General features: G+C 35.3%; 1 protein-coding gene across 2 annotated transcripts in view; it reads right to left on the bottom strand.

The window, feature by feature from the left end:
• The window catches only part of sytl5 (synaptotagmin-like 5), a 30337-nt gene that overhangs the window by 6996 nt on the left and 4745 nt on the right, over positions 1 to 18596 (bottom strand). For both annotated transcript variants that reach the window (XM_052566377.1, XM_052566378.1), the window contains exons 2-9: positions 6274 to 6636; positions 5487 to 5693; positions 5207 to 5322; positions 4050 to 4158; positions 3566 to 3668; positions 3338 to 3467; positions 2403 to 2503; positions 2116 to 2193 (exon numbers count right to left, since the gene is read on the bottom strand). In XM_052566377.1, coding sequence (XP_052422337.1) covers positions 2116 to 2193; positions 2403 to 2503; positions 3338 to 3467; positions 3566 to 3668; positions 4050 to 4158; positions 5207 to 5322; positions 5487 to 5693; positions 6274 to 6398 — 969 coding nt within the window. In that variant the 5' untranslated portion in view covers positions 6399 to 6636. The remainder of the gene's footprint in view (positions 1 to 2115; positions 2194 to 2402; positions 2504 to 3337; positions 3468 to 3565; positions 3669 to 4049; positions 4159 to 5206; positions 5323 to 5486; positions 5694 to 6273; positions 6637 to 18596) is intronic.

Genomic DNA, 18596 nt, shown 5'->3' with positions numbered 1-18596 from the left:
TTACTCAAGCTGAATTACCCAAACATTTTTCGGTTTTCATTTTTCAACTAAATGAAGATGTTAATTTCTGTTTCAGTGTTACGTAAAAAAAAAAAAAAAACATTTACGCATCACTACTCCATTCCATATAGTAACATCAAATGGTAACTGGAGCTGAACGCCTCCAAAAATGACAAAAAACACTGTAAGCAGCCCATAACCTGCCGCCCAGTAAGTCGGTTTATAATTAATTAATTTATTTGTTTCAGAATAAATATTTTAAACACTAAGACAAAATGGAAAGAATAATAACTTGGCTCGGGTATATATGCCTATAACATTCAGAACGTGCAAGAGCTGACATTTTTTGCGTGTTTTGAAAAAAAAAAAAGAATTAATAAGCCTTTAGAACAACATTTAGGCAAGTAGCCTATTCTAGTTCACATGGTAAAAAACTACCGATGGGTTAAGTCATAGACTGTATGAAAACATGGACGTAGTGTCTGCTTTTAAAAAAAATCTGCTTTTAAATTATTTTTCTATTTGATGTTAAATGCATCATATAAATCACTTTGGAATAAATCACAGCATGTATCATGATAAAAAGTGACTTTACAGTCTTTAAAATACACTAAGCTATAGCAAATTATTCTGTGGGCCCCCCTTTCACTTTAGGAACAGCTGGTCTCCACAGAGTTGTGTCAAGTTATTCATTAGTCTGTTTGTGATGAAAAATGACGAAATGTAGTTGCAATAAATGCGTACAACTACAGCACTCAACTACACTACTACAACTACACACACGCTCCAGACTTACTGATTTAAAAATTATAATTAAACTTTATTTGGGTACTATTTGTGTACAATGCACATTTCTTAATACAGTATTAAGTCTAAAGAGTGTTATATCGTCTCTATTGATAAGGATTGTATTTTATTTTTTTTATCAGTCTTTAAATACAAGATATTTAAAGTGTACCTAAAGTATACCTGCAATAGTTCCAACACAATCAAATAAAGGCCTACTTCAGTGTATCTTTAGTTGGACTTCAGCACTACTTTTGCACAATTCAAGTGCATTAAGTACAAAATTAGACTTGAAGTATAACAGTTTTGTATACTAAAAGTACAATTGCAGGGTATTTTTATTAAGTACATAAATTTAGCATGAAATTAATGTATTTAAAATACATTTTAGTATATTTATTTTTCAGTAGGGAAATATTGCATAATATATTTTAGTTCATTGAAATGTATTTTATTTGGAATATATCTCAAGAGTTGTTTGGATCATATCACATTTACATTTAAGGTGCTTTGTCATTATGTGGATCTTGACCACCCCTGTCATAATTCACTCTCACAGTATGTCAAAGAGCTGCATTAACATTCTTCAAAACGTCATCTTTTGTGTTCAACAAAAGAACGTCATGCAGGTTTCGAATGACATGAGGGTGAGTAAATAATGGCAGAATATTTATTCCGTGAAAATGCGACTTTGTAGTTGCTAGTTGTTTTGCTTTTTTCTTGTGTTCCCTCTTCATTCTGCACCCTTCACATCTGACTCATCTAGCTATTAGAGACTGCATGAGCTACGAGTTATGTCAGCTGTTTTGAAAGAGACCACTTGTCTTCTTGTTTGCCTGAATTATCTCTCTTTGTTGTATCTTAATGAACCACCTGCAGCAGTGTGTGTGGCCAAGAACAGAGAAATATGATGATGCACTTTCAGTAGTTAATGTGTGTTCTGTGTGTATATGAGATTGGGTGATAAAAATTCATGTGTGGGTCTGCCAGGTGAGTCAACAAATTAAGCGATCTCATGTAACTGGATATTTTACCAGAAGGAGGAAATGCTAATATCCACAAGGCATGAGCTGGAACAAGTTTTAAAGCATATGGTGTACATTAACATCAAAAAAAGGAGGTAAAGATTTGGATTTCTGGTTCACCTGCCATAAGGCACACAAATAAGTCTAAACATAGAGCACACACAAGCATAACACAGAAAGAAGAATGAGTAGGCTATATGTTGTTTCAGTCAGACATCTGCACAAAGCCAGCCATCACAAATTGCAGCAAAGCACCTGTGATTATGGTGTTTGTGTGTGTGTGTTGCTGTGCAAATCATTATACCATTGATTGCGCGCTGCAGATGCTCCGGTTGGTTTTGTAGTGTGCTGATAACACCGCATCAATGTCCTCATCCGAGTCCTAAAGCACAAACACTTCCTTTAGCGAATATTACATCGAAAACAGCACTGATTTCCTTTACACCATCACTTCACTCTGTGATATGAAATCAGAAAAAAAATCTCATTACAGAAGGCTGTCTCTTATTTTAACTCCTTGTCTGGAAATCATATCCTGCACACAAGAAAAAAATTATTCCAAGTGAGATTGAGACTGTGTCTGAAAGCTACCACATCGTTCAGGCCTGGAACTGAGTGACATCGACTAATCAGAAGGTCTTCACTGAGCCCCTCACCAGGATTACTGAGGTCCAACTCAGAGCGACTGCGATCTGTGAAGAGAGGAAGATGCTGTGATTAACCACATTTCTGCCTATTTTATATTTCATAATACTTCTAAAGACACACAGTGATGTCCAAATTCTGAGACCTGTATAGAAAAAGTACAATATGTTTTTTATTCATTTTGTTTACTTATTTTTATTTTAAAGATGTTCTTATCTTTATTTTAAAGATGTTCTTTGAAAGAATATGGATCTTACTATATTGAAAAACTTGGATAAATGAGGCAGCCTAATTAGTGTGAAAAAGTGTTATCACAAGACCTGTAGAAGTTATGTAAATTAATAAAATAGTGTAACTCCACAGGTATTTTTATAAATATACATGTATTTAGTTATGACAGGCTCTAAAATATTTTATCTTGTGGGAGTAAAAAACAACACAAAATATAATGGGGTCTTTAAACATTGTTGTGGACAATGGGAGGATGTAAGAGTCAAGATGGTTGAGAATCACTGTTGTAAAAAAATATAATTTTGTTACTGACCTAAAGTGCAAAACCTTAATAGAGCAATAGCTCAGAATCTTAATAGTTCTACTCATAGATATTTCTCTATTTTTTTCTTTCTTTTTTAAAGTATAGGTTTAAAAATTCAAAGACATTTTTTGTTGTTTACTCCATTTCTTCTAAATATACTGTATTTCTGTTTAGCATGATGTATCTGTTTATTCCCATGTTTAAATCAGATTAGGAAGCACACATTTTCAGTGTGACCTCAGACTTTTTAAAGTTTTTAATATTACAGTGAACTGATGTAAGGACAGTTTTAAGGGCAAATGTCATTACTAGTGTCACTGGCAGGAACTTGTTTCCATGGTGATACCTGATGAGAGGGAGGCTCTGGATACGGCAATAGAGGGTGTGCTAGAATCCATTTGTCTCCGCCCATCCGCCATCTTTTCAGGAACGCTGTCACTGCTTTGTATACTAGACACGCTCTCTGCCCCATCCGGCTGAATAAACACGTGCACACACACAGACACTAAACACTGCTTTCCTGTCATGCATGCAAATCTGTATACAGGAATGCAATTGTGCGATCATGTGTTACCCTGTTTCTTGTCTCCGTCTGAGTCGGTGTTTTCACCATTTGTGCTCTCATGTTATTGGGTACTGTTGGTAACCCTGATGATTCCACTGCAACCGATCTCTTCCTAAAACACAGACAGCCTTAATGAGCAGACACATGCTGGCACAGAACGAAATACTAGCTTACTGCCTACCATTTTTCCAAATTAATATGTGAAACAGTATGCAACAGGATTCATTTCTAGCAGCCGGAGGCTCTATTGTTCTCACTAATCATACAGCATGTTCAAAATCATGGATTTTATTACTCTTGGCTCATTCGTCATATTGTAAATGGTTGAGTGCATTGCATTATGGGATACAGCGTTTATAGTGTTACATTTAAGCAAATGTTCCAGGCATAAGAAGAAAGCATAAAACACAAACACTATTAACAGCAAGAACCGTATCACAGTAAGTGATTTCAAGCATAGCCAACTGAATGGACTATAAATGATGCCCCTCACCCTTTCCTGTTCTTCCCTGTGCTTTTCTGGGATTGGGGCGTAGCTGATCTCTCAGGCTGTGGCGTAGACGATCTCTCCATCTCTGATGATCTGTGAGCCGAGTCTCCATCTTCATAAACAAATACAGATATTCATAATAAAACGAGAAGCATATCAAAGCAATTTAAGCTAAAAAGCAATTTCACTGTGGGAGTTCCATCTAACAATTGTCAAAACAAAAACAGAGAAACAAAATAGAGAAAACAATATGGTTAAAAATATCCTGATGGATTTGTTTATAAAAACATTTTAGGAGTACATGTGGATTATTGTGATGCTTTTATCAACTGTTCGGACACTCATTTTGATGGCACCCATTCACTGCAGAGGATACATTGGTGAGAATGAGATGTAATGCTTCATTTCTCTAAATCTGTTCTAATAGAGAAATAAACTCAACAAAGCAAAGCTCTTGGATAGCCTGAGGGTGAGTAAATCACATCATTGGAGAAGCACTAATTCATCAATTAATCAATCAATGATTTCAGCCGTCAAAAATAATTTTTCTATTATTTTATAAAATATTATTCACTATAAATGACCATTAATCAATGCAAAACCTGATCGGAATTCTGCTTTTTATAGTCAAAGCTGCTGTCAAACTGGACATGCAAAGATAACATTAATATATTTTTTGTATATACTGAAACATTTAACTATTCTGATTCAAATCATTAAAAAGAGCCTGGAGAAGAATAACAGTGCTGACAGTGTGTATGGCAGCATTTACGGAAGTCGTGGAAAGTCGTGGCCTAATGGTTAGAGGGTTGGACTCCCAATCGAAGGGTTGTGAGTTCTAGTCTCAGGCCGGACGGAATTGTGGGTGGGGGTAGTGCACGAACAGCTCTCTCTCCACCTTCAATACCACGACTTAGGTGCCCTTGAGCAAGGCATCGAACCCCCAACTGCTCCCCGGGTGCCGCAGCATAAATGGCTGCCCACTGCTCCGGGTGTGTGCTCACAGTGTGTGTGTGTGCATTTCGGATGGGTTAAATGCAGAGCACAAATTCTGAGTATGGGTCACCATACTTGGCTGAATGTCACTTCACTTTCATTTACAGGCACTGTGTGATGGATGTCTGTGTTGAGTGTTGGCACAAACTCTGATTTGGTCTCACCTGAAGGACTGCTGAGGATGGACTGTTTGACTGCATCACTGCTGGTAATGCTGGCTTGTTGGAACCTCTTGGATCTCTCTTCCAGAAACCATTCTCCTGTAACCACCTTCAGCTCCCTAAATCAGCCAGTCACACACAGACAACACTGTGTAAGGACCAATTATAGAAGTGCCAATCACAGCCTAATTGGTTCACCTATGAACTGTTGACAATTTCATGGTGTCTACTATCTATTCACCATTACAGAGCAGAGTGTGTATGGATGCTGTGTGTGACTCACGCGGTCTTCGCACACACAGTGCATCTGCAGTTGCTGTCTGGAGGTGTAGCAGTGCAGAAGTTGCAGACGCGCCGATGACAGTTAGTGCACACATTACCCCTCTGCAAGATGAGACCCAGAGCACGAAGACATACAGCACACTCACGCTGATCGGCTGAACTACGCCGCCCGGCTCGCTTCAGTTCTAGAAGCTCATTTTTCAGTTTCCTGTTGAGGGACACCTGGCATCACTGTTGGGGAGTAACTAAATGTATTCACCCTATAAATTAACTACAGCAGGTCTGCTGCTTTGAACACAGTTCATCCATTTCAAAAAGACATTTTCAATGCCACATAGTGATTTTTATGTCACTTTCTCTGACATACAGTATGTACAGATTCATTCTAGTGAATTGGTTTATTCGGATGCCTTGTAAATTCATAAAAGAAGAGTCATGGATTTGAGTCACTACATTTTAACCTGAATATTTTGTTGTTAATATCTAATATTTATTGAAATCATTTATATAAATTACTTATGGTAGTCTTCACGTTTTTTCTGTTTTTGTTATATTTACTATAATTTCTTACCAATTTTGATGCACCCTTAATTTTTTTCATGAACAATTCATTCATTCATAAACCCTAATTTCTTGTGCAATTCCATTATAAATTATTAAATGTATTTAGCTACTTTTCTTGCACAGTAGCTACTTTTGCAAAAGTGTGTGTGTGTGTATATATATATGCACAGACATTTAAAGAAAATGACTGCTTGTGATGAAATGATGTGCACTGAAGACGCTACCTGATGCGTTTCTCCTCTCGCTTGCGGAGTTTCTCATCTTTCTGGAGAACACTGAGGATCATCTGCCTTTCGTGCTCCAGGAGGAAGGACAGATTTAGGGAATCGGTTGTCTTCGCCATGACCATTTAAAGAACTGCTCACAGAGCTCCAGGAAGACTCAGCCAATCAAACTGGCAACAAACCACTAACAATTATGCTTCATGAATGTAGCTGGAATCCTCAGTCAGAATGAAGGATTGCTTCAGTTTATCTTCACATCCCCAAAAAGGTCATCTGCCCGGATCTTCAGACAATGACATTCATCTCTTGACACTTGTGATCCTATTGGTCAGTGCATTGATAACCTTTTCACCTGCTGAATGCCTGCAAGCATAACATCCATATAAAAACCATCAGTGATCAATCAGGGTATTTTGGGTCTCATACTTAATGTATAACTGGTGAATTCTGATTCACCTTATGACCTAGTTGAAGTCAAAAGAGTTAAATAAATATTAGGAAAAATTATGCTCCCAAGTCCCAGTAGAAAAAAAGGTTAGATTGAAACCAAAAGGTCAGAGCGAGATGGTCGAAAATGATAATAAAAACCTATTACTACTCTTTTAATTCAAAAAATAAAATAAAATAAAAATCCTTTTACTAGCAAATAACTTCAGAAGGGAAAAAATATTCAAACCTTTAAAACCATAATTAATATCTAAATGAAATGGATCACATAGAGTAAATGTATACAAATCCAAAATTATATATATAAGAATAATTCAGAGGCACAATTAAGCACTTTTTATGTGGTTCATTATTTCAAACTGTATTATGGATTATGATGATCTTTATTATCTGCTTTGTGAATAGACTGACAGTCCAGATGTCTGTATGAAAGCCCAGCCAAACCGATGCGGCTAACAAGTCACCATTTAGGTTTTTATCTAAAGTGACAATACATTAATTGCAGTGGCAGTCTGCCAGCGGCAATCTGGGGTGAAGTGTCTCGCTCGAGAGCACAAGAGTGAGAGAACAGGACAGTAATCACCGTACATCAGTCATACTGGGGACTGAAGCTATAACCTTTGAATTAATAGCACACACTTTCCACAAATAGGGTAGATAACAGAGCTTGAAGTCTATTAAATAATGAAACAGTATAGTTTAATAAAATAAAAATACATGAATGGGTATTGTTCTGTTCTGTAAAATAAAGAAATTCTTTCTTACAAGTTCAGTTATAAGCAATGAATGATTCAGCAAATGTATAAGAAAACATATTACATTCTCTTCCAGCAATGCTATTTGTTTTTTCTTTTTTCTTTTTTGTAATTTGATAAAATCCAGAAGAAAGGTCATGCTATAAAATGGCTACCTGAAAAATGTCCATGTGAAATTAGTGCTTTTAATTTAAACAAGATCATTATCAATGTGTTTAGTTATGTTAATATGATAATTACAAACTATTACAAACCAATTTAATTATTTGTTTATTTTAACTTTTATCTAATGTATGTCAGCAAGAACGTACATAGGTTTAGCTGATATTGTTACAATTAATAATGTATATTACATTATTATAATATTATTAGGATTATTTGAATATTGTTAACAGTCATTATTATAATTATTATAAAATTAGCTTACGTATGTCATTATTTTGATATTCCCGTAAGATTAAAGGGGTGTTATTATGCTTTTTCACTTTTTGAATTTTAGTCATTGTGTAGTGTGTAAGGTTAGGCATAAAAAAAAAAAAAAGATTTACAACTCTCAAAGTCCACTCCAAAGGGAGATATTTGTATTATTTTTTTAAATACCTTTTCAGCTCTACAACGAATGGCTCATTTGGACTAAAGCATTGTATTCCAGGTTTTGTGATGCCACAAATCGGCCCATTTGAATATTATTAAAATAATTCCTGACTATGGAAATTAGAATTGTTGGGGGGTGGGGAGGGGTGAGGTCGTGGGTGAGTGCATCACACAAGACGACAACGATGACGAAGAATAAGTGCTGCTGTACAGGCAATACTGAAACACCAGTATTGGCTGTTGGCCAATCACAATACACTGGGATAACAAGCCAATCACATCACATTTCATTTTTCAGAAGCTGGGGCCTTCATCAAGCCCAGAACTAATTGAGCCATTTGTGCCAGGCTGGGGAGAAAGGTATTGTAATAATGTACATTATGTGAAAAATAATTAGTTTTTTGAACCACCAAGCATGAGAGCATGTTCAAGTACACCCCAAAAACAATCAAGAGCATAATAGGACCCCTTTAAATAGTTGAATACAGTCGAGACAATCAAAACCATTGAGTTGACTGGGTTAAAAAGGTTCCATCCTTTGTTGATTTTATGTTAAACATAAAAGTTTGTATATCATATCTAGTGGTTATTTCCCTAAAGAACATTTCACAATTAGGTAACACTTTAGAATAAGGTTCCATTAGTTAATGTTAGTTAACTACTTTCGTTAACATGAACTAAGCAAGAACAATCCTTTTACAGCATTTATAAGTCTTAGTTCATGTTAATTTCAACATTTACTAATGCATTATTTAAATCGAAAGTTGTGCTTGTTAACATTAGTTAATGCACTGTGAATTACCATGAACTAACAATGAATAACTGTATTTTCATTAACTAACATTAACGAAGATGAAGAAATACAGTAGTAAATGTATTATTCATTGTTAGTTCATGTTAATTAATACATAACTAACATTAACTAATGGAACCTTATTCTAAAGTGTTACCCACAATTATTGCTGTAAAGGAACATTGTGGAATACCAATTTGTATTCTTATAAAGTGCCAGCTCTGATCTGTAACAATTTCATTCATGTTCAGTTGTCTTTGCTGGAAGCCCCATCAAGACTGAAGCATTGTACTGGCTTGGATCTGTGGACAACTTTAATTTCCTTTTTGAAGCACTGATTTATGGGTCATATCCAACACCCAGCACTGTCTGTGTGCATGGTCTGGGTTAATATGTAGCAGTTACTGCATATATGTCATCTTATCTTTGTTGCAGGTTTCTTCGAAACCAGTAGTGAGTGACAAATAGGAAGGACAGAAAATATGCATTCCAGTGTGTGTGTGGACATGACTTGCTTTCCTATATTCTGTTGTCTGTTTGTCTAACATAGTCTGATACACCATGTCTGACAGGCCAGCCTACATAATCAGATCCATCAAAAGCTGTTTTTCACACCATCATTTACACTTAGAAATGTGCCTGCCATCGGTTAAACATCTGTGTCATATACAGGTGACAAATTATTTGTAATGTCACAGCACGAAAATTTGCTTTAAGCTGAACTACACACGTTTATGTTTCGTTTGTGTAACTGAGGTTCTTGTTCCATTAAGTGTCTGACTCACCAGGAAGATGTGGAGCTAAATTAATTTAAATTTCTCATGCGAGAACTGTTTACAGGGACACACAAACACGCGCACACACACAAACTCCATGATCTTTGAAAGTTCAACTTCAGTTTCTCTCCTGAGGAAAAGGACAGCATGGGCCAGAAATGTCTAGCAGCACTAATTTAAAAAACTCCCCTCTCCCTCTTACTGCTATCATTGTCAGGCAGTTGTTAGTAAGTGTTTGAGTTTGAATATGTTTGAGTCTGAAGGTTGGTGTGAAAACCCAAGAGCAAGATGTAAACTGCTGAGCTGCTTTAATAAAAAAAAATACAGGGTTACAAAAGGTGCGGTAACTCACTGGATCCCACCCTAAGTACACACATTAGTGTACACAAAGCCCTGTATAAACACACACCAACACACTTGTGTTGTTCAACAATATACAGTACCGTTCAAAAGTCAGGGGCCAGTATGACATTTGAAATAAGTCTCACCACGGCTGCAATTATTAGATCAAAAATACAGTAAAAACTAAAATTATTGTAAAGTATAAAAAAATGGTCATCTATTTGAATATATTAAAAAAATATCTAGTAAAATATAGTAATTCATTTCTGTGATGCAAGGCTGAAGTTTTAGCAACCATTACTGTCTTGATTAGGCTTGCCATGATAGTTGATGCCTACTGGTGTAGAGCCGTAACGCTGGTTTATGTCACTTGACTACCACGGCACTGACCCCCACTGTCATTTTGATATTTTATGATAATAGAAATAATTTAGTTGAGCAAAATAACACACTACAATTAGAAACTGATCGCGGCTACTCAATGCAGCATGTCAAATGATCGCATCACAGATCAGACTTCATTTCTCTAGTGAGGAGAGTGAGTCAAGCTGATGGACATGAAGAGTGAGGTGAGACAAACAAGACGATGGCGTATGATTTAGTTTTGAAAACAAAATGCAAAAGCACCTGTTTGGCAATATTTTGGATTTTGAAAAGCTTGTTGAATTTTGCCATTTATCTAAGGTGATTGTGGAAGTTTTTTTAAAGATGTGTTTTTTATTTAATTAGTTCCACAGTGTTTGCTGATTTTTACTTTATTTAAACTTTATGTAATTTATTAATTTTATTTGCCATCAAGGTGTATGCTGTGCCTCCATGCTTTCTAATTTGGTTTGCTAATAAACGTTCAACGTTTTTTTATTTATTTGGTTATTATACGTTTACTTATTTCCAGTTTTGTATACCTATTTAAACTTTATGTAAGTTGTTTGTTATTTTATATTAGGCATAGCCTGCCCTATAGCATGGTGTATTTTTATTTGTTTTGTTAATAAAAGTTATATATGGGCTAAAGTGAATTTGATGTTGTATTTTGTTGTTGCATTTAAGCACTTAAAAATGAATTGCCGCTAATTCGAAAGTGAAAGTAAAATGCGCATGGTGCTTTTAAGCCATTTAAAAGACAAGCGAGGAAAAGTGAGAAAATTCAAACTAACAATTGCTTTATGCCGAATTGTCACTATTTGAAAGTGAAAGTAAAATGTGCATGCCACTTTTACAAGCTACTTAAAAGTTAAGGAAAGCAAGGAAAAGAGGGAACGCCCACCCCCAAGGTGATACTGCTATTAGCAGTGTTGTCATATGTTGACTGGTGGGAAAATTTCCTCACCATCATAACCCTAGTCTTCAGTGGCATTTGCTGCTCAAGAAAGATTTCTTATCATTATCAATGGTAAACATGTTTTGCTGCATAATATTTTTGTGGAAGCAATAATACATATTTCGGTAATGAATATAAAATTAAAAAGGAGAGCATTTAAATAAATATAGCCTATTTTAAATAGATTATATACTATAAATAAAACATTAATGCAATTTATGCATTCTTGTTGAATATTTTTTTTTTTAATCTTACTGACTTCAAACTTTGAACAGCAGTGTACTTTAAATTAATAGTTTTGTCATCATTTACTCACCCCCATGTTGTTACAAACCTTCATTGGTTTCCTTCATCCATGGAACACAAAAATAGATATTTAGATAAATGGTCACACTGCACTTTTTCAATGAAAGTGATAAACTATCTGCCTCCTTTTGTGACCGGTCATAAGGATTTGAAATAAAATGCTCTTCTATTCAAATTCAAAAAGACACAACAACACCAATTTCAGCACGTTTTAATCGTGACTCTTCACATTCCTGATTTTTCCCTCTGTGAAATTAAGACACTGTGATGATGCCATCCGATCATCCCAACATGATATGAAAGCAACATTAAAGATGACAAGCATGCTGCAAGAACCATGGGAAATGTAGTCCAGTGCATAAATCTCAAGAGAGCAAGTCAACAAGCTGCCAGTCCAGCTCTCAGCTCAGTAATTACTCCTCTAATGATGGAGACACATTCACCAACAACACCTGGCTTAATAGAGATTAGACTCATACATGTTTATGCCTTTCAAATAGGCTTTATTAGCATAATAAAAAAGGGACAAAAAGCTATGAAATGCAGATTAGCAAGAAAAAACTGGGTCTTGGGTTGTAAGTATAGTAGTGGTCGACCGATACGAGATTTTGACCTTAAAATGACAAATATCAAAATCTATAGAAAGCAGGACGGAAAACAGTCAATATAATGCCAATGTACATGTTTGTTATATTTAATGTCAGAAATTACATTATATTACACAGACTAACACAAAGAGAAGCAACTTTTTAATCATAAAATGAACATTTTCTATTTCAAAGTCATCGTATATGGCAAATATATGGTTCACAAAGTTTAACATGGATGTAAAGAGGCAGATATAAATCAAATTAAAGCTGCAAGCAGCGATGAACGGGCCCTCGCACCCGGGCTCACCGCCATCGTGTGGCTTTAGTAAAAAGGTGAACGTTGAGAAATATGCATTTAATGTCCTAAATATAAGTGGAATATATCAAAGTATATCCCATATATGTGCCAATCTTACCGTTGCCAGCAGGTGGCGCTATCATTATAATGGAATATTGGCCTTCAGATGTGTTCAGGCCAGGACTCTTATCAAACAAGTGAAGTTTGGGGAAGATTGAACATTTTATGCTTGAGTTACAACAACTTCTCTTGCTGTGGCAAGACATCAAATTTTGTCATGGCGCCATGGAAACGCCCTTTAACAAAAACTCAAGATCTTCAAAAGTTAACATTGCACAGGCCTTTAGATTAGACTGACCACAAAATATATGTTAATCTCAAAAAAATTATAGGAGTAGTTTGTCGCAGTGTAAAATATGTAACTTCCTGTTGCCAATAGGTGGCGCTATGACTATAACTGAATATTGGCATGTAGATCTGTTCAGGTCAAGAGTCTTATCCAACATGTGAAGTTTGGGGCAGATTGGACATTGTATGTCTGAGTTACAGCAACTTCCTTTTTCATGGCGAAACATCGAAATTTGTCAGGCCGCCATGGACCCGCCCTTTAACGAAACCTCAAGTCCTTCACAATTTATTATCGCAAAGGGCTTTAGATTACACTGACCAAGTTTGGTGTTGATCTGAATAAATCTCTAGGAGGAGTTCGTTAAAGTACAACCCCTGAAAATGGCAAAAACAATGCCAATTTTGAAGGGAAAATTCAAAATAACCGACTTCCTGTTGGGATCCGGATTTCGTACCAAGAGACTTTTTTGTAGGTATTGGTGCGTTACATGTGTGTACCAATTTTTGTACATGTACGTGAAACATAGCTCGAGGCGCACTCCGTTGAAAGTGTATAGGTGGCGCTATAGAGCCATTCTGCCACACCCGGTGGAATATTGGCCTGCAGATCTGTTCAGGTCAGGACTCTTATCACATATGTGAAGTTTGGGGAAGATCGGACATTTTATGCCTGAGTTATAACATCTTTTATTCCCATGGCGAGACATCGAAATTCGTCGCGGCGCCATGAACAAGCCTTTTAACGAAAACTCAAAATCTTCACAACTGAACATCGCACAGGCCTTTAGATTAGACTGACCACAAAAAAGACACTGATGTCATAAAATTTCTAGGAGTAGTTCGTCGCAGCGTAAAATATGTCACTTCCTGTTGCCAATAGGTGGCGCTATGACTATAACTGAATATGGGCATGTCAATCTGTTCAGGTTCGGAATCTCATCAAACATGTGAAGTTTGGGGCAGATTGGACATTGTATGTGTGAGTTATAGCAACTTCATTTTTCATGGCGAATCATCGAAATTCGCCAGGCCGCCACGGACACGCCCTTCAACGAAAACTCAAGATCTTCGCAATTTAACATCGCAAAGGCCTTTAGATTACACTGACCAAGTTTGGTGTTGATCTGAATAAATGTCTAGGAGGAGTTCGTTAAAGTACAACCCCTGAAAATGGCAAAAACAACAGAAATTTTGAAGGGAAAATTCAAAATAACCGACTTCCTGTTGGGATCCGGATTTCGTACCAAGAGACTTTTTTGTAGGTATTGGAGTGTTACATGTGTGTACCAATTTTTGTACATGTACGTGAAACATAGCTCGAGGCGCACTCCGTTGAAAGTGTATAGGTGGCGCTATAGAGCCATTCTGCCACACCTGATGGAATATTGGCCTGAAGATCTGTTCAGGCCAGGACTCTTATCACACATGTGAAGTTTGGGGAAGATCGGACATCTTATGCCTGAGTTATAACATCTTTTATTCGCATGGCGAGACATTGAACTTCGTCGCGGCGCCATGAACAAGCCTTTTAACGAAAACTCAAGATCTTCACAACTGAACATCGCACAGGCCTTTAGATTAGACTGACCACAAAAAAGACATTGATGTCATAAAATTTCTAGGAGTAGTTCGTCGCAGCGTAAAATATGTCACTTCCTGTTGCCAATAGGTGGCGCTATGACTATAACTGAATATGGGCATGTCAATCTGTTCAGGTTCGGAGTCTCATCAAACATGTGAAGTTTGGGGCAGATTGGTCATTGTATGTGTGAGTTATAGCAACTTCATTTTTCATGGCGAATCATCGAAATTCGCCAGGCCGCCACGGACACGCCCTTCAACGAAAAGTCAGGATCTTCGCAATTTAACATCGCAAAGGCCTTTAGATTAGGCATACCAAATTTGGTGTTGATTTGAAGAACTCTCTAGGAGGAGTTCGTTAAAATACAACACATGGAAATGACCAAAATTACACAAAATATGCTCATAATATTAAAAATAACCGACTTCCTGTTGGGTTTAGAATTTCGCTCCAAGAGTCTTTTTTGTAGGTATTGGTGTGTTACATATGTGTGCCAATTTTCGTGCATGTACGTGAAACATAGCTGGAAGGCTGTTGATTTTCTTGGTATAGGTGGCGCTGTCGAGCCATTTTGCCACACCCTCTTCTGAATCCTATATCAGACGAAAATTTTCACCAGGTTTGACGAGTGTGCAAAGTTTCATGACTTTTTGAGCATGTTAAAGCCCTCAAAAATGCGATTCATTCGGGAGAAGAAGAAGAAGAAGAAGAAGAAGAATAAATATAGCTGCAAGCAGCGATGGCGGGCTCAAGCCACCAATGCCATCGCCACCCCGGTTGCATCAGGTAAACTGTGCCCAGCGGGCACATGCATTCACAATATCCCTCTGGCAGTGAGGTTTTAAAGGATATGGCAGTTAAAGGGTTAATCCGAATCATCTAGACTTTAAAATCACATTCACAGAACAATAAATATATATATATAACTTTAGTAACACTTTACAATAAGATTTCATTTATAAACATTATGTTAACATGAACAATATTTATATAGCATTCATTCATGTCAGTTAATATTCCAAACTTAAACATTAAAACATTGTTTTATTGTGATTTTTTTTCCAAGCACATTTTACCAATTCCAAACCATATCAATCTTAATAACTACCATTATTTTTTATTTAATCATTTATGAGTGCTATGCAATAGTCCAGGAAAGCTGGAAGAGAAAAACTCCTTATATTCATGTGCAGAATTATTAGGCATGTTTTCTTTTACAGATGAAATGCGCTAAAAAAGAGTTTTAACTCAAACTGTTTTACTCAAAGTCGAAAATTATGAAATACCCATGAGAAATATCAAACACAAATGCAATACAGAAATGGATAAGTTAAGACTTGACCATTGTACAAAAATGCTGACTGGGTCATGAGGTCCGAAAAGAAGAAGAAGAAAAAAAAACAGGTCAAGAAGAACTGACAAAAAAAATTGCAAAATAATTAGGAATTAATGTGAAGATTAATTTTTAGTCAATTCTGCAAGACAGACTTTCAGGAAAGGAGGTGGAATAAAAATGAGCTCCTAAATCTTAATCCCGGATTCTGGAAGATATATTCCTCAAACCATCGAACAAGAGGAGGTGGTTCTGGTCCTTCACAAGTCACTCTAATCTGTTCATAAAGCCTATATATAAAGTCTTAATATATAGTATTTCACAATACTTCATGGTATTCTAATTAAATAATTTTTTGGAATCTTTGATCTCTCAGAACCTGACACATTGTAATTCTGAGACTCCAGGAAAGTGTCAGTTCTGTAAAATGTTGGCGATGGAGACTAAATGCTCCCTGATAGTTTCACACCTAATTCACTTAACACACACACAAACACACACACACACACACACACACAGTGACAGAGGGACAGAGTGACATCAGATGTATGATAGTTTTTTAATTTTCAATCATCCATATAGTGTTGTATAGTCATGAAACTATGCATATTTCCTCAGAATGACTTGTCTTCTATGTGTACATTTTTTTGAAGTGTTTAGAAGCTACACTTAAAAAAATAAAATACATTTACTGGTTCCTTTTTTACTGTTATTTAAAAAAATCACCACGACAAAACCATTCAAGCTATACAAAATTCATCCACACCTGTTCTGTAAGATTAATTCTTTAAACAGTGGTAAAAGAGGATGTGGTGCTAAACCTTCAAGAGTCACTCAAAACATATCTGTCCGTAAAGCCTATAAAGAATTATTCTTAATATACAGTTCACAATACTTCAGCTTGTTATTCTAATTAAGTGAGGGTCATTTTATCAGTAAAATACATAAAATTCATATTATTTTTCTTTGAAAGATTTCTATAAATGATTTAAATCATACTTGTTTCTACAATCATTATTTAAAAGTAATCCTATAGCTCCATCTGGTGGCCATTATTGGTACTAAGAATTGCAAGCTTGATTTATATGTTATGATAGTTTTAATTTTATGCTGGCTCTTGAAAATGATAAAGCTATGAAACTTACTGTACTTCCTTCAAATGATGACTTCTACGTATATAAAAAAAATATGAAGAGTTGGAATTAAAATTTTTAAAGATATAGTAAAATAACTATTGTATTTTTTTATGTTACTTTAATAAATCTCTATGGCCACACCATTTAAGGTATCCTAAACCCATTCGAAATTTAACATCTTCAGTATATGGCTTCATGTTAAAACAGTTTGGTGTGAACTACTTGTGTCTTCTTGGAGGAGAATGAATTCATTTACAGGCTGAGTTTATCATAAATCCACAATAACATTTCTGAGTTCTGTATCAATCTGTGTTGTTGTTTGTTTATTTTTATTTTTTTATTTTTCATAGGAAGATAACTGACCCTTTACTCTCCTTTTTAACAAATGTGCTTATAAACCAAGAACAAGCTATTTATAGCTGTATTTATAAACTGCTTACTACTGACTATTAATATTGGGACAAGGCTTTATGAAGAATGAACTGACTATTTACTAATGAGTGCAGTTATTATAAAGTGTTATCAATGCATTTGCTAATGTTAACAAATTAGACATTATTTTACAGTGTTATCAAATCCCTTAAATGATTTGTAAGTGTTTTGTAATGATTTTATTGACCTACAAGCATTTGTGAAAGTTCTGCTTGCATTAGAGCTTAGTCTTGATCTGTGAGCTGAACAGTTTTATTGTTACGTCCATGAGATTATGTAAATTCAAATAAATATCATGTCACAGGATGTCAGAGGTCAGTATCAAATTAATTAGAAATTATTATTTGCAGCACAAATAAGGTTTTTTTAGGATTTTTAAAAATCCCTAAAACTGTCAGAAAAGGATAAGGCCTAAGATTTCTATGTGAGTGGCTAAATTTGTTTGTTTTTATAACTATAATGCATAAACTATGAATCTATACAAAATGTATAAAAAAGTACAAGTTATTCTTTTCCAATGGTCTTTATTTATTTAAAAATTATTATTATTATTATTTTTTTTTTTTTTTTTTTTTTGGATTTACATTTTAAAAAATTAGCCTACGGCAATCATTCTAAACAGCTTGAATAAAACCTGTCAATATTTATTATAGACCACTATAACTGTGTATAATCTAACAAACAAGTTTATTATGAAAATAAAAGCGTGTACACCAGATAAATTGGACGATAAAGAAATTGCTAACAATAGTATAATAGAGCATGTTTTAGGTTTTTAGGCGTTTAGATGCAGAAATGGAAAAATAAAATGTAAAATAAAATGTAATTGATTTAATTAAATATAGATTAAATCTTGTTAGAGCAAAATAATAAATAGATACGTACACACATTAAAAAAGCAGCCAAGATGAATGAGTTTAATTTTTTATATAGATTAAAATTGAAGACAGAAGCAGCTGGTATATGCGGTCACTTAATATTAAATTCCAGTAGATCCACTTTAGATTTATTTCTCAACAGTTTATGTTCACGTGGCTGTTTTCGTTTATATTAGCCAAGCTATTATGTATTTTGAAATAATCTTGTCCTTGATGTGTTCGTTCTTACGACGAAAGGCAGAATCCTGCAGCTCGAGAGATATATGTTATTCTGCCAGTCGCGCTTTCAAATAGTCTTGCACACTTAAACGGGTCACAAAAGACCTGCATTTAGCTCGTGTTGTGTTATAATGGATGTATTGAGTGCATTTATGGCAATAATTTATCTTAAA

The sequence above is a fragment of the Carassius gibelio genome, chromosome B9, assembly GCF_023724105.1.
Source record: "Carassius gibelio isolate Cgi1373 ecotype wild population from Czech Republic chromosome B9, carGib1.2-hapl.c, whole genome shotgun sequence".
NCBI lineage: Eukaryota > Metazoa > Chordata > Actinopteri > Cypriniformes > Cyprinidae > Carassius > Carassius gibelio.
Note: the sequence above shows the minus strand (reverse complement) of the source record. Positions and strands in the feature narration are given on the sequence as shown.